Source organism: Schistocerca serialis, chromosome 2 (genome assembly GCF_023864345.2).
Source record: "Schistocerca serialis cubense isolate TAMUIC-IGC-003099 chromosome 2, iqSchSeri2.2, whole genome shotgun sequence".
NCBI classification, from domain to species: domain Eukaryota; kingdom Metazoa; phylum Arthropoda; class Insecta; order Orthoptera; family Acrididae; genus Schistocerca; species Schistocerca serialis.
Window position 1 is genome coordinate 173,836,317 of NC_064639.1, and position 21,585 is coordinate 173,857,901.

General features: G+C 41.8%; 1 protein-coding gene across 3 annotated transcripts in view; it reads left to right on the forward strand.

The window, feature by feature from the left end:
• LOC126456884 (neutral ceramidase-like) overlaps positions 1-21,585 on the forward strand; it is a 511,604-nt gene that overhangs the window by 456,706 nt on the left and 33,313 nt on the right. For all 3 annotated transcript variants that reach the window (XM_050092711.1, XM_050092713.1, XM_050092712.1), the window contains 3 exons: positions 4,719-4,937; positions 13,176-13,271; positions 17,108-17,275. In XM_050092711.1, the coding sequence (XP_049948668.1) occupies positions 4,719-4,937; positions 13,176-13,271; positions 17,108-17,275 (483 nt within the window). The remainder of the gene's footprint in view (positions 1-4,718; positions 4,938-13,175; positions 13,272-17,107; positions 17,276-21,585) is intronic.

The following is a 21,585-nucleotide window of genomic DNA, read 5'->3' on the forward strand; positions in this document are numbered from 1 at the left end:
CTCTACAATCTTAAATTTAAATTTATCTACCTTGTATGGATTTTTTTGAGGTTAAGGACTGTGTTACAATATATATATATATTTCCTGTTTGTCACTTTTTACAAATATTTGTTAGCACAACATGTCTTATCAACTTGCTGTCATTATTAACTGCTTTACAGTTACATATTCATTAATTTATAATGATTGTCAATTACTTTTGAGCTGTTGTGAGATCTATTTCCTGGGTGAGTGAGTGAGGGAGATTATGTACAGAAATTTATCCGTGCACAAAATATTAATTTCCTTCAGTTAATACCTTAAGTGAGTAGTGTGTTTAAATCATCTGACTGATGTCTTTTCAATTTTGCTGAATGTGTACTTGTCTGCCACACACAAAGTAAAAGAATAAACACAACACCATGATATAATACTTTAACATTGAGTTTTTTACATCCCACAGATTCTTAACTGCTAAGATAAAATTTCAGCTGCTAAGATAATAAAACCAATAAAATTTCTATATTTGTTGTATAAGACAGAGTAAACTAAAAAATACTGTAATACTGTAATAGGTTTATTTGTTTGGTATTTCTAGATACTTCTGTTCTGATAATTTTTTACAGATAACTAAATCTCTTTCTATTAATAAAACAACTTTCCACATTGGAAAAGGTTTTGAAGAAATTTACTTTCTCTTGTGCAGCTTAACATTTAGGAACGTGTTACCATGTACTGTGCTCTGAAAGAAAATTCCTAGTTCTGCATACACTACTGGCCATTAAAACTGCTACACCATAAGAAATACAGATGATAAACGGGTATTCATTGGACAAATATATTATACTAGAACTGACATGTGGTTACATTTTCACGCAATTTGGGTGCATAGATCCTGAGAAATCAGTACCCAGAATAACCACCTCTGGCCGTAATAACGGCCTTGATAAGCCTGGGCATTCGGTCAAACAGAGCTTGGATGGCGTGTACAGGTACAGCTGCCCATGCAGCTTCAACACGATACGACAGTTCATCAAGAGTAGTGACTGGCGTATTGTGACGATCCAGTTGCTCGGCAACCACTGACCAGACGTTTTCAATTGGTGAGAGATCTGGAGAATGTGCTGGCCAGGGCAGCAGTCGAACATTTTCTGTATCCACAAAGGCCCGTACAGGACCTGAACATGCGGTCGTGCATTATCCTGATGAAATGTAGGGATTCTGAAATGTAACGTCCACTGTTCAAAGTGCCGTCAGTGTGAACAAGAGGTGACCGAAACGTGTAACCAATAGCACCCAATACCATCACGCTGGGTGATAAGCCAGTATGGCGATGTCGGATACACGCTTCCAATGTAGATTCACCGCGATGTCGCCAAACACGGATGCGACCATCATGATGCTGTAAACATAACCTGGATTCATCCGAAAAAATGACGTTTTGCTATTCATGCACCCAGGTTCGTCGTTGAGTACACCATCGCAGGCGCTCCTGTCTGTGATGCAGCGTCAAGGGTGACCGCAGCCATGGTCTCCGAGCTGTTAGTCCATGCTGCTGCAAACGTCGTCGAACTGTTCGTGCAGATGGTTGTTGTCTTGCAAACGTCCCCAACTGTTGACTCAGGGATTGAGACGCGGCTGCACGATCCGTTACAGCCATGCCGATAAGATGCCTGTCATCTCGACTGCTGGTGATACGAGGCCGTTGGGATCCAGCACGCCGTTCCGTATTACCCTCCTGAACCCACCGATTCCATATTCTGCTAACAGTCATTGGATCTCGACCAACGCGAGCAGCAATTTCGCGATACGATAAACCGCGATAGGCTACAATCCGACCTTTATCAAAGTCGGAAATGTGATGGTACGCATTTCTCCTCCTTACACGAGGCATCACAACAACGTTTCACCAGGCAACGCCGGTCAACTGCTGTTTGTGCATGAGAAATCGGTTGGCAACTTACCTCATGTCAGCACGTTGTAGGTGTCGCCACCGGCGCCAATCTTGAGTGAATGCTCTGAAAAGCTAATCATTTGTGTATCACAGCATCCTCTTCCTGTCGCTTAAGTTTCGCGTCTGTAGCACGTCATTTTCGTGGTGTTACAATTTTAATGGCCGGTATTGTGTAAGTCCATTATGTGCGCCTCGTTAATATTACATAATACACGAAGATCATAGCTGACATCCTAGGGTACTTAATGTATGTGGATATTATTGATTTAGTGATTTAGTTTAATTACACATATGGAGAAGAAGTAAAAACTTTGAGGTTCGCCGATGACATTGTAATTCTGTCAGAGACAGCAAAGGACTTGGAAGAGCAGTTGAACGGAATGGACAGTGTCTTGAAAGGAGGATATAAGATGAACATCAACAAAAGCAAAACGAGGATAATGGAATGTAGTCAAATTACATCGGGTGATGCTGAGGGAATTAGATTAGGAAATGAGACACTTAAAGTAGTAAAGGAGTTTTGCTATTTAGGGAGTAAAATAACTGATGATGGTCGAAGTAGAGAGGATATAAAATGTAGACTGGCAATGGCAAGGAAATCGTTTCTGAAGAAGAGAAATTTGTTAACATCGAGTATAGATTTAAGTGTGAGGAAGTCGTTTGTGAAAGTATTTGTATGGAGTGTAGCCATGTATGGAAGTGAAACATGGACGATAACCAGTTTGGACAAGAAGAGAATAGAAGCTTTCGAAATGTGGTGCTACAGAAGAATGCTGAAGATAAGGTGGGTAGATCACGTAACTAATGAGGAGGTATTGAATAGGATTGGGGAGAAGAGAAGTTTGTGGCACAACTTGACTAGAAGAAGGGATCGGTTGGTAGGACATGTTTTGAGGCATCAAGGGATCACAAATTTGGCATTGGAGGGAAGCGTGGAGGGTAAAAATCGTAGAGGGAGACCAAGAGATCAATACACTAAGCAGATTCAGAAGGATGTAGGTTGCAGTAGGTACTGGGAGATGAAGAAGCTTGCACAGGATAGAGTAGCATGGAGAGCTGCATCAAACCAGTCTCAGGACTGAAGACCACAACAACAACAACATGAGCAAAAGCTTTAGGTGTTCATAGTATTTTATTTGGCCATTATTCAAGAGACAGATATCGAATAACGACTTTGATCGTTTAGTGTGCCTGATAGAACAGAAACAAGAGCAAACTGTTATTTCGTTCAGGTAAGTCATCGGTCTTCCTTTGCAAAACAGGTATCATACAAAAGCTAAACATTTTTATGTCACAAGGAAAACTGCACTATGCATGAATAGTAAGTATTTACTTTGAAGTCCGTTGTCTTATTTAACTGAACTATATAGTCAAATGTACCTGCCGTCAATATAATGTAACTTATTAATAGGAGCAAGGTAACGAATTATAGCATAAGTCAACAGGTGACTTGTTGTAGCTGTGTTTGGGGAAACATTTCATCCTTGGTCTATGTCAGGTTATGTGAAAAACAATTCAAGTTAATTTTTTTTAAATGGGTCAGTTATCAAATTACATAAAGGTATAGAAGCAGGGTGGAAGTTTGAACATAAGGATGTCATAACAATATTAGTGACAGATACACTGTTACATACACATGCAGTAGGGGCCGAAATGTTGATTCAGCATTTCATAGTATGAATCAACGCATAACACAGCTGAATTGCATGAAAATGTAATGATCTTAAACAACGTAAGAGGTATGTGCATCGTGCATATTACTGAGAAAGGTTTTACAGCAAACTTTCATTGCCATACATCTTTTTCTACAGGCGAAGGCAAATACAATATATAACAGGTACTGTGACAGCTTTTACAGGATAGTAACGCTTTTAAAATTTTATAATTGCCATCATTGGCATGTCTTTTCATTTCCAATATATGAAACAGCTACTACATTCCTTTAACGGTTATGCAAGAAACCATGGCAGTCATGGATAAACCATGATTTGTGACTGAAACCAGATATTTATTTTAATATCTTTCGGTTACATAGATAGACTACTGTTTCAGAAATCGCTCATCTGTAATTTGACGTATTACTTTTCGTTCTTTGCAGATATATTTAACTTTATCACCATGTATACACCTTGTTAAGGCTGCATCATCATTCAGTCAATAGAGAACACTTATCATACCCGTAGCTAGCTTATAGATGGTTATTCGGAAAGCTGGACCACATTTAGTTAGGTTATTACATGTGGATTTTCAATACACCTTTGGACAGAAGAGGGTCTAAGGTTTCGACTACCACCTCTAAAGCTCGCACCAACAGATAGGTATTTCGTATCAGTGTAAGTTGGCTACCATACAAAATAACGGTCTCTGCTTGATGTCGAAAGAAGTGATGCAGAAGGCATGTCGTCTCCGTTTCGGCATTGAACCATCAATAGGTAATTGAATTAAGCTATTTTAACAAAATGAATGTCCGCAAGGAATGAGCATGAACTGACCGCGTACACCAGATGAGAACTTAGATATGTGCCATGCATCAAGAGAGGGATACGTTGAACATTTATAGCTTGTGCTTGTGAACTTCAGTGTTTGCTGTTTCCATCTGCGTACAAATAATTGAATGCCAAATTTTAATTTCTTGTAATAAAAATTAATTACGTGGTACATTGTTTTGAATAACCTGTATTAAAGAGAATACAGTGACCGAGAAGGTGCTGTATCTGCTGCATCGGAAAGTAAGCCTGCAGGCCTGTGCTGAACCAATATTGAGTGCTTCGTGCAATGTGGCAGATGACGTTCCCGTTCGAGTGGCAGCCCCAAGTGGTTTCGACGCACCTGGGACGCGTGGGAAACCTCGTGCTGATGTGCGTGCCGGGCGAGTTCACCACCATGTCTGGACGGCGCATGCGCGACGCCATGCGGCAGGTATTCGGGCAGGACACGACGCCGGTGCTGGCTGGGCTGTGCAACACGTACAGCGACTACGTCGCCACCCCGGAGGAGTACAAGGTGAGCCCACACAACCTGCTGCACCGGTCACCTCAGCTCGGCTCTGTGCGAGAGCAGAAACTACAGTCAAAAGTAGACTATCAGCTCCAAAGCTGCCCGGGAATCAGTTTCACCCACCCATTTAACTGCTACATCACGAATTATTTATTTTGATTTCAGGATTGGTAATTGGTGAAACATAATTGTATTTAAGAAACATTGGTATTTGGTACCTCTTTCACTAATTACCTAGTTTTGCGACCGGGTTCTGGCTAATAGTACACTGTCTAGCATTGCTGACAAAGATATTGTTGTGCATAGTTAAGGCTCACCGGCCACTTAACTATAGTTAAGGCTCACCGGCCACTTAACAATCTTCTTCTTCTGTGCGAATGCACAAACAGTGCCCGAACTCTTACGGGAATCGGCAACGCGCCGCGAGTAATAAGTATAATGGGCGGGGGCACTACGAATGTAGCGCGGGACAATACGTTGAGAATGTGGGTTTCGCGGAAGGCATGCCAGAGATAAATCCCTGCAGTAGCGTTATCCTCTGTGTCCTCGGTGGCTCAGATGGATAGAGCGTCTGCCATGTAAGCAGCAGATCCCGGGTTCGAGTCCCGGTCGGGGCACACATTTTCATCTGTCCCCGTTGACTTATGTCAACGCCTGTAAGCAGCTAAGGGTGTTCATTTCACTGCAATTTCATTCTAACGAGCCGCATGGTCATCGATGGTATCTGTTCTTTCGGACATGTCCGAAAGAACAGATACCATCTTAGTATATGAAAAAAAATTGATTACTAATACAAAATATACAAAATAATACATTCATACGAGCAAAGTGAAGAGCACGATCATCGTTTTCTTTGATACCAAGGGAATTGTGCACGAAGAATTTGTCCCACCCAGCCAAACAGTGAATTCCGCGTACTACTGTGATGTTTTGCGACGGCTCCGTGAAAACGTGCGGCGGCGACTACGGCCCGAACTTTGACGTGAAGGAAAATGGCTGCTGCAATCGTGACAACGCGCCCTGTCACACGTCCTTGTTCACCAGGACCTTTTTCGCAAAAAAACAACATGGCATTTGTACCCCACCCACCGTACACGCCAGATTTGGCACCTTGCGACTTCGTGCTATTCCCAAAACTGAAAAATGGTTCAAATGGCTCTGAGCACTATGGGACTTAACATCTATGGTCATCAGTCCCCTAGAACTTAGAACTACTTAAACCTAACTAACCTAAGGACAGCACACAACACCCAGCCATCACGAGGCAGAGAAAATCCCTGACCCCGCCGGGAATCGAACCCGTGAACCCGGGCGTGGGAAGCGAGAACGCTACCGCACGACCGCGAGATGCGGGCCCCAAAACTGAAACCCAAGTTGAAAGGCCGTCGGTTCGACACTCTAGAGAGGAATCAAGAAGCATCGCTGGCGGTGATAAACACCCTCAAAGAACAGAACTTCCAGAAAACGTTTGACCACTGGCAGAAGCGCTGGGATCGGGGTGTACGTGCGGATGGGAACTACTTCGAGGGAGATGGTGACCATTAGCCCAAAGGTAGGGTTTTAAACAGATGGCAGCACCAGTCCCGAAAATGTTGGATAGCTCCTCGTAATCACATAAAACTACTAAATAAATAACTGGGGCACAATTAAACTAGAGCTGGGGAGGTAATCCAGCAGGTTTAGGAATAAAAAGAATTGGAGGTGATCTGATAACGGTTCATTCAGCAGCTGTTCAAGATGGTTTTTGTGGAGCCTCTTGATTTTCAGTATTTCAAACAGATGCAAGTGTTCATTTTTTTCCGCCCGCTGCTCGAGAAATAGCTTGAAGATAGTTCGATGAACCCTCTGCCAGATACATAACTATCATTTGCAGAAAAATCACGAAAATCTAGATGAAGCATTAGTTTCTGCCCTTTGTACCCAGAGTGCAGACGGTATAACAGGTGGAAACTATCTGTGCTTGAAATGTTTGAGATTACGAAGTTCTGCAGCAACTACTGATTGAGTATGTAATTACCCGTTAAACTTTTGTTAAGTTGTGCCCAATTATAAATCAGTGTCCCTATTATTTATTTATTTCACTATTCTAAGGTTACGAAAGTATTACTTCATGTATTTAGTATTACTGTAGCTATTAATGCATCTGACTTAACAGTTACAGAGTTATTCTCACGTATCACATTCTTACCTCAGCAATCCTCATCCCAAAGTGTGCTGAGGGTGTCCCAATTCCACAGTTTTGATTTTCAGATACCAAGTCATTTGTGTCTGTCCTCCTTTAAGATGAAGTCACGAACACTGAAGAGAATATCATAGTAAACTCCATCACGCCATTCATAAAACTGATGAATTCTCTCTCTCTCTCTCTTTCTCTCTCTCTCTTGCTTTTACCTAGCAGACAGTAAATGAGAAGACTGATTATAACTTGAATGCACTGAAACCTGCCACTCTTTCTTGAACTAACCACAGGTGTTCATATAGGAATAATATGACCACTGTTCATGCCCTGGTATATACTCCCAAACAGAAAATATGATTTATGGATAACACGATCTGATTTTTGTCTAGTGACAAGGAGACGACAAACCTTTTGCAAAGCACAATAACTGGGTGCTGCATGAGCATCGAACTTACTTTACCTGCTGAAAACCACTTACCAAAACACGAAGTTCTAAGGAAACACGCCTTTACTTCGGGGTCCCTTAAGAGGAGGAGGAGGATATTAGTGTTTAACGTCCCGTCGACAACGAGGTCATTAGAGACGGAGCGCAAGCTCGGGTGAGTGATGGATGGGGAAGGAAATCGGCCGTGCCCTTTCAAAGGAACCATCCCGGCATTTGCCTGAAGCGATTTAGGGAAATCACGGAAAACCTAAATCAGGATGGCCGGAGACGGGATTGAACCGTCGTCCTCCCGAATGCGAGTCCAGCGTGCTAACCACTGCGCCACCTCGCTCGGTGGTCCCTTAAGAAAATTGCAGCGTATATTCAGTATATACGTTGTCCCCTGGGACTAAGTTTTGAATTCCAACATGGATTCAGTTACACAAGGGCAGGAAATGAATTTCCGTAGATGTATTGACCTAAAACTCATGCAGTTGACGAAGAAGTTAAATCTGCAATTCAGCCCTGGTGGAAAAATTGGAAATTTTGGGTAAGATCTTATGGGACCAAACTGCGGAGGTCATCCGTCCCTAAGCTTACGCACTACTTAATCTAACTTAAACTAAGTTACGCTAAGGACAACACACACACCCATGCCCGAGGGAGGACTCGAACCTCCGACGGGGACAGCCGCGTGGGCCGTGATAACACGCCTCGGGCCGTGACAACACGCCTTAGACCGCGCGGCTATCCCGCGCGCCTTCAGCCCTGGTGGCTATGAATACGTATTCGAAATGGACTATATTTAAATCCCCTCCTGTGCAGTATCGTAGAAACACCCTTCACTACATACATCATCATATAAAGTTGAAGGAACTTCCTATAAGTCACTTAAGGTTACGAACACGATGGTGAAGAAAGACGTACATTTCGCACGCAGTATTTCCGCATTAATAGTTTTGCGAAACAGTGACGACTTTTTCAGAACCATGTAGTACTATGAAGCTCATTTGTATGAAAACAATTGCAATGCTCGCGACTACACGTATGCTTCTCTCCATTTATATCAAAGTGAGGTGGTCACATGCTCCCATCTCGAATACAAGACAAACGTCTGTATTACTTGTTGTTACGAGAATGCTCTTCAAGCGGAAGACGAAGCAATAAATTAGAGCACTTGCTCGCGAAAGGCAAAGGTTCGAGTGTCGGTCCGGCACACAGTTTTAATGTGCCAGGAAGTTTCATATGAGCGCACACTCCGCTGCAGAGTGAAAATCTCACTCTGGAAGCAATAAATGCCGAATCCTGAGTAGTGCAAATAGCATGCTGGAACGAACCGGACTTACAATCGCCATGTGTTCCCATTGGCCGACTGCAGTCACTGTCTTAAGCGTGACGGTAAGAGATCCCTACATTTCCGTCTTTTACAAAGACACATCGCGTGAACGGACAGGTCGACGAGTGAATCTAATTTATGCTGCCACCAAGTTACCGACACAGAGCACGTTGCATATTTATGATACATGGAACAGCGCTCGTAATGAAACAGCCGTCTTTCAATATCGTGTTAGAGAAATTAGTCTGTGTACTATGCTGTTAACGACACATAAAATTACACAGATGAGACTTTTCGTGGTCAATGAGATAACCTAAAATATATATTTCATCTTTGCAATCGAAATTTTCTGCTCTGCTGTGCGCTTGGAGTCGTTGGATGAATGCGTAACAAACCGGTAGAGGGTTGTCGATGGACTCCAAATTAGTTTTGAAGCGGAACAGCTGCAGAGAGAAAATCCGTTTCCGGTTGGAATGCACCTAGCCGCTTGCGGGCCTCCAGCGGCGTGGAACAAGTAACTGTGTTTGACATGTGCAGTGGCCCATTGTGATCGCTCTGCAGAACCGCGCCGCTTGGTGTCATGTGCTCTAACAACTCAGATGCAAACCCGGACGCCACACCTTATCTGTGCGGCGTAGCCATTACTTTCCACTGGAGCTTGTGGTTCGCGTCATGACCTCTGAAAACAGACCTATACTTTGCTGCAAAACCGTAAGCTGACTCGTCACACGATGTTGAAACTTAATGCCATATTTACTAGATCAAAGCGAGCGTCACATTTTAGACAGATGCCTGTCTCTGACGCGCGAAAAATACCCACCGCGCTCCCTTTTCCAGACCGCACATTTTACGGTATGAATATAAGCTGCTTCTTTACACGACGGTGAAAATGAGTGCCATTTTACGAGTAACTAGATCAAAGCGAGGTTTACACTTGCGACAATCCCTTACTGACTCGTGAAAAGGATCCAGCGCCATTTAGTATTGTTCTCGTGCATTTTTTGAAGAACAGCAATATCCACTAAAAAAATCAAATTGGATTTTCGTTCAGTTCGTATTTTTGACATTACGTAGAGTGGTGGTGGGACTACAAGTATCTATTTCCACAGATACGTTAATTCAAAAGTTCTAGTGTCTGATGACGATCAGTAATAATGGAAACTGCAAGTGATACGCGACTGTCATAACATTTTATGGGGGTACAATATGATATTCCTTAAATATCTGCGATTTTAATGTTATCAATTTAGCGATTGCTATGCTTTATCAGCAATAATTATTCACATTTAAACGTTTTAATAGAACGAAATGCACTTTAAGTGAAAGTGTGAAGAGTCAATGCTTTCATCACCTGACTGTTGGCATTTAGTTTGTGGCGTTCATGAAATTGCAATGAACTAAAAGAACACACTGGTCTCTGCGTGCCTCGTCTTACATAAAACAGTCAGCCTCATACGCCGCTATAAATATAAAAAAAACGAGCAGTAAACGTTGTAAATAAATTATACGCCACATTCATGGGCAAACACTTTTTTCAGTCAATTGATATCAAAATTTAGGAACGTATGACCTGTTCAATGTTTACAGAACTGCTGATGTTCCTGCTTTATATAAAAGCGAAACACTTTAGGTGGAACACACTCTTAAACAACAACACTCTTAAGACAGAGAGAGAGAGAGAGAGAGAGAGAGAGAGAGAGAGAGAGAGAGAGAATAGTAACTACGTCCGATATGTGTGAACAAGAGACAGGGTAGTGGTGATTCTTATGAGCTCCAAGCTGTGTGTTCGATGGTCTGATGCCAGGTTATTATGGGTACATTTGGACAGGAGCTTGCCGTCCAGTTCTTCCGGAGGAGTGCCCTATCAATTATTTTAAGTTAAAATCTAAGTACACTGCAGGAAAAGAAATACCAGACCTTTTCCTTGACATCACTGCCCACATTTCAAGAATTAATGACAAATAACCTCCTTGATGTTGGAATAAGCCGTCTGTGTGCAAAGAACATCCCAACATGCCTAGAGCAAATGTTACGCAGTTCCGCCCATAGCACGTGGCAACGATGCAAGTAGTTGAAATGTTGAGCAGAAGAATAACATAATTGATATCTCTGAGCATTGAGGATATTAAATTGTGCCTTAACCCTTTCGTTACTGATTTTTTTTTTTCTAAATTGGTACCGTTAAGACTACTAGCGTGGCGGTGATGACGCAGCAACAGCCCCTGAGCGGAGAAAATCTCCGAAACGCACAGCAATCGAACCCGGGACCGTTTGGATGTCATTTACCAACCGGGGCTACCTAGGCGGTCATTATTTCCCAGTAAAGTAATTCACTATTTTGAGCATTAGGACGGCTATTTTCCTAATATGTCTAGTGATACCATCTAGTGATGCTCTTTCGGAAGTAGGAAAAATTTGCTACAGATGATGAAGTGGGCATGAGAAGACTGTGAGAGATGAAATGGGGCCACGCTTAGTGGCCGTGTGGTTTGAGGCGCCACGTCAGGGATTGTGCGGCCCCTCCCGCCGGAGGTTCGAGTCCTCCCTCGGGCATGGGTGTGTGTGTTGTGCTTAGCGTAACTTAAAGTAGTGCTTAAGTCTAGGGTCCGATGACCTCAGCGCTTTGGTCCCTTAGGAATTCACTCACATTTGAACATTTGATCAAATGGGGAGGCGCGGCGCGTTTATAGCTGGTGTGTCTGTTTCACGGGAGTCATATCGAAATCACCATCGTGTCCGTTCTAAGACTGAAGTAACTGACTGTATGTCCGTATACATCGTAGACTATATCCGAAACGTTACTGCATTCCTCAGGAATTCTGTTGGTTTTTTATTTAGTATAATGGGCAGCAAACTTTGTAGAATGTGGAAAATATTGGTATGTGGTATGTCAAAGCCATCTACAAATTTTAAGCTAAATATTCGTGTACAATATTTCATTACACAGCAATAAATGCGTTTTGGTACTGATTTGTCATACTTTTTTTCATATTTGCCGTAGTGACATAATCACTCTACAAACAAAAAAATTCACTTCGAAAATTCTGGGTTCATATGGAAACATGGACTAAGTTAGTTTGTGGGACATTATCTGTCAACTAAACATTTTTTATAGTGAAAATCGGTTATAACAGTAGACAATTTTCGACTTTTTATTTTTCAAATGTATGTATTATAAATTTTAGGCACGATAGGGTCAACTAACGTGAATTTTAGGTTTAACATTGTAATTATCACAGAACATAACCTTATGTCCTCTACAGAAATCTTTATTATTAAAACATTGTATCGAAATCCGTTGCCAGTTGTAGGTTGCCTATTTAAAAGCTTTCAGGAGCAACAAAAATTCGATTTTGAGTATTTCGCGTGATTATTGACCGAATTGAGAAATTTAAAATTCTGTCATAATCTACTCATTAAGGGGTGTAATCTTATGTTAAAAGTTTAACACAATAGCACAGATATTACGGTTATGAACTTTCTGTGTCTAGAGGCAAACTTCATCAGGCATGACGCCTTAATTTATTACTTTCTTAGTACATTATTCGCAGCAGAGTTTCAAGACGGTATCCAAGTATACAACTTAATGTACCTGCAAAATTGTATCATCGTACGACACATAGTCCAACAGACATGACATCATAAGAGTTAGATGCATGAAAACGAAACTATTGCTTAAAATAGCGCGAATTAAAATTTTAACATCAGGCATGAGGTTTTAATGCGTTACTTCATTGCCACGGGCTCTATTAGCAACACACTGAAAGTACCAGCACTGAAAGTACCTGCAAAAATATATCATGTTCAACACACAATTCAGAAGATATGACGTCATAAACCCTGAGGTGCGTGAGAAACTAACTTTTGTTTAAAATGAAGCGCAGATTATCCGGAACATATTCATCTATTGATTCATAATGAGAACACTTAGCGACTTCCAACAAACCTTAAACATAATTTTAAACCTTTCTTAAATTTTTCTCGCTTACTTGCTGAAAGTCAATATTTAACAGTAATTCATTTGTAAAATGTTTAGACGTTAGAAGCTTTTTTGAGGCATGTGATTCTCTAAGGGTCAGGTGTTTTACTGGTATATTAATAGTCCAAAACCTAAATGAGCACAATAAAAATTTGCGAAAGGTGTTTGAAAAAAATTTTCCCTGTGCAATGATTAGCTCAATTTGTTGTTACTTTCTGTGAATCACTAGGTTACAGCACTAAACTACCACACACTGCGATTCTGCAGGTTGCTCTCTATCTCGTTCTAGAGCTTGGTGACTAGAAGGTCATGTTTTGGTGTTACAGGTGCAGAGGTATGAAGGAGCCTCAACCATCTTCGGTCCACACACGCTAACCCTGTACCTGCAGCAGTACCGGAAACTGGCTCAATCCATCCTGAGTGTAAGTTTTACAGTGCGCAAGCTGTTTCAAAGACTGATTTGGTGAGCACTGATCAGTGCCATGTTGTGAATTTGTTCAACTTTTGAAACAAATTTTGAATTAAGTCTTCATAATATCGAGTTATGGAAAGTGAGACGCCTGTTAAACGGGTAAATTAAGAAAAGGCAATCTGGAAGTCTTAGTTCACGCAGGATTTTTTATTTATAGGGCCTGTCACAAATTCTCGTGCTGTGGCAGCCTCTTCATCTCAGAGTAGCGTTCGCACCCAACGTACTCGGTAACTTCTTTTTGTCTTCCGCTACAGTTTTTACCGTCTACAGCTCCCTCTAGTACCATGGATGCTATTCGTTGATGTATCCGATGTCCTATTACCCTATCCCTTCTTCTTGTTAATGTATTTCACTTGTTTCTGTTCTCGCCGATTCTACGGAGAAGTCGGCCGGAGTGGCCGTGCGATTCTAGGCGTTGCAGTCTGGAACCGAGCGACCGCTACGGTCGCAGGTTCGAATCTTGCCACGGACATGGATGTGTGTGATGTCCTTAGGTTGCTTAGGTTTAATTAGTTCTAAGTTGTAGGCGACTGATGACCTCAGAAGTTAAGTCGCGTAGTGCTCAGAGCCATTCTACGGAGAAGCTCTTCACCTCTTATCCTATCAGTCCACGTAATTTTCCACGTCCTTTTATAGCACCATACCTCAACCGCTTCGATTCTCTTCTTTTCCGGATTTCCCACAGTCCATAAACACTTCCATACAGTGCTGCGCTTCAGTTGAATAATCTCAGAAATGTTTCCCCTCATGTTAAGACCCATGTTTGGTGTTTGCACACTTTTGGACATTTGCCTCTAAAACCGAGAGACTCCATTTTCCGTACAGATATATTCATGGTGTATGCCGAGCAGGTATGTTGAAGATAGCAAACAGGTTTCTTAAGGCAAATTACTACTTTAAATTTAGTTTTTTTATGAACTATAATAGCAAATACTAGTAAGGAAGTTGTAAGTTAACTTCATTATTAGTATTTGCTGTTATAGTTCTTCCAAACCGCCGAGCCTCCGGAATGGTTTATTAGTAATGGGGCTTACATCCATAGATCGAATTCGTAACTAGTGACAGTATGACAATGTACTCTGAAAAATACTACCGTGGTTTAACTTTCAATGAAGACAATATTCTTTCAGCGAGGGAAAGATTTACGATAAAAACAGTTCAAAAACTAAGTTGTTTGTGTGGATAAGGTCATACTAGAGATATCAATTTTTTAATTCTGTCACATAAACTAGCGTCGTCTGAATCAGTCGTACGAGCAAAAATTATGTACTAAAACGTAATGCGCTCGCTTAACAGTTGTATCGGTGTGATGAGAACGCGCGTCTCGGCGGAAGTCTTGTAAATTAAATCCAACAAATTTATATTCTTCTGGGCCCGCAGCATTGCATATGGCTTTTAAAAACATTTTTTAATTATAATTCCAAGTATGCTGCTCTCTGATTGCATTTATTTTTACAGTAGGCCTAGTTCGGGTGAATTGCCACCATTATGTTATTTCTAAATAAATGGTACACAAATCGGTGCATTATTACTAATTTTATAAGCAATTATTAAATAGAATTCATTCTTATACATTTTTACAAACGTCTTGTAGGTTTGACATGTACCCAGTATATGTGGTTCTGTGATTGTCTCTTTATATATTTGGTGGTACTGGAGTAATAATGGTTGGCTATCACCTTATCTAACTTGCTACTTTATGTAGTTGTCAGATTATTCTTTGTATCAGTATTTTCGTGACAGCTTACTTGACAGATAATCCAGCGACGTTGTATGGTTACAGGCAGTTCTCTTTATCATTGCTGTTAGATTTATAATTGATCATTGCTACTACTGTCGTTTTTCTTTTACTGTATGTTACAGGTATGTGTATATATTATTCTTTTTTACAATTATGCATATTTTTAACTAAGAAGGAATCAAACTTAGCAGCATACTTTGAATTATAGTTATACAAATCTAACAAAAATGAACGTGGCTATAATAATGGGCGATGCTCCACATTCTCGACATTTTCGAAGCCACTGGCAACTTTTATAGGAACTCTTTCGGTTCTAATACATGTTTGTCCTATACAGGGTGAAAAGTATTTAAACCGACAAACTCTGGAAGGTTGTAGGGGACATCAAAAGAAATATTTTTTCCTAATGTCATTTTTTCCTATGAGGATTATTTAAACCGGTGGAGGCCATATTACTCTCTTCAGTCGTTAGAGGCCATATTACGATCTTCAGTTGTTAGAGGGCGTGTTACACTCTTCAGTTGTAGGCAACTGCTGTCCACCAGTGTGGATTGTCTCTGTCTACTAATGGAGCGATACACCTGGAGTGAGTACACTGGTATGGTTGGTGCGTGCTACGTAGCGCACCACAACGGACGAGCTGCACAGCGGATTTATCAACAAAAATATCCTAATCGCTGTATCCCGCATCATAAGACCTTTGCTGTTGTGTACCAACGTCTGCGTGAGACCGGGCCATTTAGCAGATTACCTGGACAGGGACGCCATCGCACGGTACGAACGCTGCAATTTGAGGAAGCTGTCGTGCAGCATGTGGAGCGGAATCCTTCAATCAGCTCTCGTGAAATTGCACGTAACATGGAGACGAATCAGATGAATGTAAGAACAGTCCTTCGAGAGCAATTTTTACGTCCATTTCACTTAGAGCGTGTCCACAACCTTTTGATTACCCACTCAGAGCACAGTTTTTGCAGTGGTACCTGGAACAGTGTGAAATGCATCCTACATTTCCAGCCTCTGTGTTGTTCACCGATGAAGCAACGTTCGGGCGTGATGGAGTCTTCAACACGCACAATTAGCATGTTTCGAGTGAGGATAACTCATATGCCACAGCTACTAGCGGACATCAAGTGCGTTTCTTCGTTAATGTGTGGGTCGGTGTAGTTGGGGACTGTTTAATTGGGCCGTATCTGCTACCTAGGCTATTAAATGGCAGGCACCATTACAATTTTCTCGCCAGAGCATTGCCAGAATTGCTGGAAGACGTCCCGCTCCCTACAAGACAACGCATGTGGTTCCAAGATGACGGGGCGCCGGCACATTTCAGTCGTCGTGTGCGTCGATTCCTGGACCGACGGTTCCAAGAAACGTGGATTATAGAGGTGGTCCTGTACCATGGCCTGCTCGAGCCCTAGATATGTCCCCTCTGGACTTTTTTGTGTGGGGAGAGAGGCGCAACCTTGTTTACGCAAAATCCTGTTGCATCAGAAGAGGATCTGGTTACCCAGGTAGTAGCAGCAGCAGGAACAAATCCCGTATCAGACAGAACATAATCTGACGGTGTAACCTTTGTTTACGTGTCAATGGAGGCATTTTTGAAAATGTACTGTAATTGAAATTTGGTTATGTTAATGTGTTGCCTCTTGGTCATAAAAATGGAAAAGTGTTTGTTGGTTTAATTAATTTGCCGCCAGAGAAATCTTCCTCTACCACTTTAAATACTCCTCATAGGATAAAATGACACTAGGGTAAAATATTTGTTTTGATGTCCCCTACAACCTCCCAGAGTTTGTCGGTTTAAAAACCGCCTTGAACGAAAATTCACTCCACAGATATCTCTTCTGTGACCACGAGCCACGCTCTCCAAAACCCACATTCTTGTCCCGCCCTGCGAGATCGTCCACTTCCCAGTGTCAGCGCGATGACCAAAGAGAACTACTGGCGGGACGAAAGGGTGCAACGCCTCGAATGAGCGTGAATGTGCCGTCAGCACCTGCCCATACCACTTGACAGCTTGCTACACCCTCATGGTGATCTTGTTGCAGAGGAGCACCATGACACCCGGGCCGACGCCGCCAGACCTGTCCAAGGGGCTGATCCAGCTGACCCCTGGCGTGGTGTACGACATGCCCTCCTGGCAGTCTCGCTTCGGCTACGTGATGCAGCAGCCACCTGCCACTGCCAGGCCCGGAGACACCGTCACCGCAACTTTCGTGAGTACCCACAACATCAGTGTGGTCAGCTAAGATGTTTCTAGAAACATCCGCCAGGCTGTGGCCACGCCATGTCTCCGCAGTATCATTTCTTCCAGGAGTGCTAGTTCTGCAACGTTCGCAGGAGAGCTTCTGTGAAGTTTGGAAGGTAGGAGACGAGGTACTGGCGGAATTAAAGCTGTGAGGACGGGGCGTGAGTCGTGCTTGAGTAGCTCAGTTGATAGAGCACTTGCCCGCGAAAGGCAAAGGTCCCGTGTTCGAGTCTCGGCCTGGCACACAGTTTTAATCTGCCAGGAAGGTTTATATCAACGGACACTCCACTGTGCAGTGAAAATTTCATTCTAAAAAATACAATGTTAAAAAAATCAAAAGAAGAGGTGTACTTGGAAAAGGCATGTAGATACTGGACTTCAGCTGACAGAGACTCCGAACTCAAATATTGGATATCAAGGCGCACTGAGGCGCAGATCACAATTTATTAGTGATAAAGAGAAGGATCGTGCTTAAGAGAAACGTGCTGAAGATTTGATGTGGAAAGAAGTGGTATATTTACTAAGGAATAATGAGATGTGTTTGAATTTCTTTAACGCTGTAGATTTTGATGTACCATAGTAAGCAGTTACGTTGAATGGAATAGTGATCGTTAAAAAGGGCAACAACAGACTTGGGTGGACGAAAATAGGAGCGAGGAATGTAACTGTGAAGAAATCTTCGGTAGAACAATATATACTCGAGCTGAGCGAAGAAAGGAAGAAAGAAGTACCAAAATGTGCGTAAAAACACGCTTAAAGTAATGTGAGTCCCTGATGAGATAGATCGGCTGCAGAGAAGCCAAGGCAAAATGTCTGCAGGAAACATGTCAAAAAATCGAAAAGATGGACTGATTCAGCGTATAGAAAAGTCAAAGTAACGTGTGATGACATTAAAAGCAGGAGCGTCAACAACAAGAACGCAATGGGAATTCCACTGTGAAACACAGGGGAAAAAGTGGGTACGTGGGAAGAATAGACTGAAAGTCTCAACGACAGTGAGATCTTGCCTGGTGAGGTAGTAGCTTTGAAAGACTTGTGATCCCATAAAGCAGAGTGGATTGATAACATTCCATCGGAATCGCGACCAAACGTCTATTCAATATGGTTTGTAGAATCTATGTGACTGGAGACTTCATTAGAAAACAGAAATGTATACACACAATCATGTAGATAGCACGGACAGATAATTACGAAAACTGCTGCTTAACAGCAAATGCATCCAACTTGCTGACAAGAATTATTCACAGAAGAATAGGAAAGATAATTGGTAATGTGTTAGGTAACGATAAATTTGGCATCCAAAAAGGTTAAGGCATCAGTGAGACATCCCTGAGACTGCGATTGATAGTGGAAGCTAGACTCGAGAAAAATCAAGACACTTTAATAGGACTCTTTGACCAAGACAAACCGATCGACAGTGTAAGTAGTGCAAGACATTCGAAATTCTGAAAAAAGTAGGAGTAAACTATAAGGAAAGATAGGTAATACACACTATGTCAAGAGCCACGTGAGAAAAATAAGAATGGAAGACTAAGAACGAAGTATTCGCATTAAAATGGGTGTAAGACAGAGCATACAATCTTTCGCTCTTCAATCCGTGCATCGACAAAGTAATTAAGCAAATAAAAGAAAGTTTCAAGGGTGAGGTCAAGATTCAGTATGAAAGGATATCAATGATAAGATCCGCTGATGACATTGCTCTCCTCAGTGAAAGTGAAGACGAATTACAGGATGTATTGAATGGAATGAACAGTCTGGTGAGTACAGAGTATGGATTAATTATAAATGAAACTAAGACGAAATTAATGAGAAATAGCAGAAATGAGATTAGCGATAAATTTGTATATCAAAGTCTGTGACCACGAACTAGACGGAGTTAAGGATTTCTACTGCCTTGGAAGCAAAATAACATATGACAGGCAAAACAGGAAAGACATACAAAGCAAACAAGCACAAGCAATGACGGCAACCATGGTCAGAGGAATACTAGTATCTGGCATAGATCATAATTTGAGAAAGAACTTTCTAAGAATTAAGTTTGCAGCCCTGTATTGTATGGTAGTGAAACATGGACTGTGGAAAAATCCGGAACAGAAGAGAATCGAAGCATCTGAGTTGTGGTGCTACAGACGAATGCTGAAAATTAGGTGGACTGATAAAGAACAAGGACGTACTCTGCAGAATTGGTGAAGAAAGGAACATGGGGTAAACAATGAGATCAAGATGGGACAGGATACCAGGACATGTGTTAAGACATAGGGGAATGACTTCCATTATGGAGGGTAAAAACTATAGCGAAGACAGAGACTGGACTTTACTCAGCAAATAATTGAGAATACAAGGTGCAAGTAATATTCCTAAATGAACTGCTTGGCACAAGAGAGGAATTCACGGCTGCTACGTCAAACCAGTCAGAAACCTGATGACTCAAAAAGGAAAAAAAGTGTTGGAGGAAGGCAATGGCAAACCATCGCACTAGGAACCAGAACAAGACTGTATGTGACTTTCCCTTTTATGCTGATACTCAAATAACACCCGCAATTTTTCCTTAGGCGAACACCACACTAAGCTTAAGGAAGAATACCAACAAAGCGGAGGTGTTTTAAACCGTACGTGGATGGGACTTCGAAGTTGTCAAAACAGAAAGAGAGTGTATTCAGAAAGGCAACACAGACAATAATCAACTAGCTCCTAGACTCAACCAAGAAAGACCACTGTCGGAATTCAAACTGAGGAAGTAGTGACAAGTATGTTTTTTAACGAGGGACAGACGTCATGATTCCAAGGAGAACTACTCAACCAAGAAAGACCACTGTCGGAATTCAAACTGAGGAAGTAGTGACAAGTATGCTTTTTAACGAGGGAGAGAGAGCAGGATTCCAAGGAGAATTTAGGCAGAAACTTTATTGCGCTAGCTGTTTACTGCGTATGTGTTTCTGCGTACGCCGTCATTTGCTTTCATCCTGCTCCCCACGTACTAAACGCTTCGTATACAGATATCTCTCGTTTCTGTCGTGCCTTGATCACTGTTGAAGTATCGTCGACTGCTGAGCACGCTAGCCTGCTGCATTCTCGTAAGTTAATTTAACTTTCGCTGTGCAGGGAGAAGCTACTGTTTCATTTTACTGAGCAGTTGAAGACGGAGAACGACTAGCGCTACTGGTGCAGTTACGAGGTTAAACATGCTGCAGCAGATGTAAATGACCGCGTATAAAGATTTTCGCAAGGATCTCTATCAGATATTGTACCCATAAGCCTTCTTCGCCACCCTATACTCTTCGCATTACGCGAAGAAGGCCATTTTCATCATTTTCCTACTTCTGCTTCAACGACCGTAGGACAGAACATCGTTGATATCCAGTGCAAACAAATCTTGGCCAACGTTTCGGTCCTAAACATTGGAATTCCGTGAGACTGTGTCTTATGATAACACTCGAGCAAACTTTCGGAATGGCACTGTTTTCATTTGTTAGCTATACGTGTTTCTGATACAGTTTGAATCTAGGGAAGCATCCAGTAGGAGAGTGGGGAACGAAATGAAACTTTCACGATCTTATTTAAATCATTACAATGTAGTCAAATTTCCAAAGAATTTGGTAGTATAAGCCCTCTTATCACCAACGCATAGCACCTGTTTGGATGCATGTGCTAATTTGGCCGGGGAGGGTGTCGTAAAGCCATTGTATCCACTCTTGAGGCAAGTTGGTGCACAGTTGTTTTAATTGGTTCTTTATATCTTGGCTACTGTCACTTGGACAGAGCTGACGTCCGAGATGATCCGACACTAGTTCCATCAGGGGCAGATGTGGGGTCTGGCTGGCCACAGGAGTACGTCAGCACCACGTAGACAGTTTATAGAGACATCTGACATGTGTAGACGAGCATTGTTCTGTTGGAAAATAGCATTACGAAACCCAATTTTGTTTTTTGTCCCAGACATGTTTCACTGCAGTTGCAGCATCGTCAGTGGATTTTTTTTATTGTTATGACTGTTAAACATAAGGAATGTTCTTTACTGTTTAAATACACACAATATTAGTTCTAAATCGTAATTACAGGTTTTGGAGGAGCACATAAAATTGTGTATTCATACCTTCTTACCACATGGTGTGGTTTTCCTGCTGTATTGCGTTTTTATAGTGTCTGTTTATCTTTACAGTTTGTCCATTGCAGAGAGCTGTGTATTCATTTATTACTTGCTTTCCTTCAACTATGGCTTTTTGTACTGGCTAATTTTCTTCAATTATTAGTTTTTGTGGGGGGCTGTTGACGCATTTG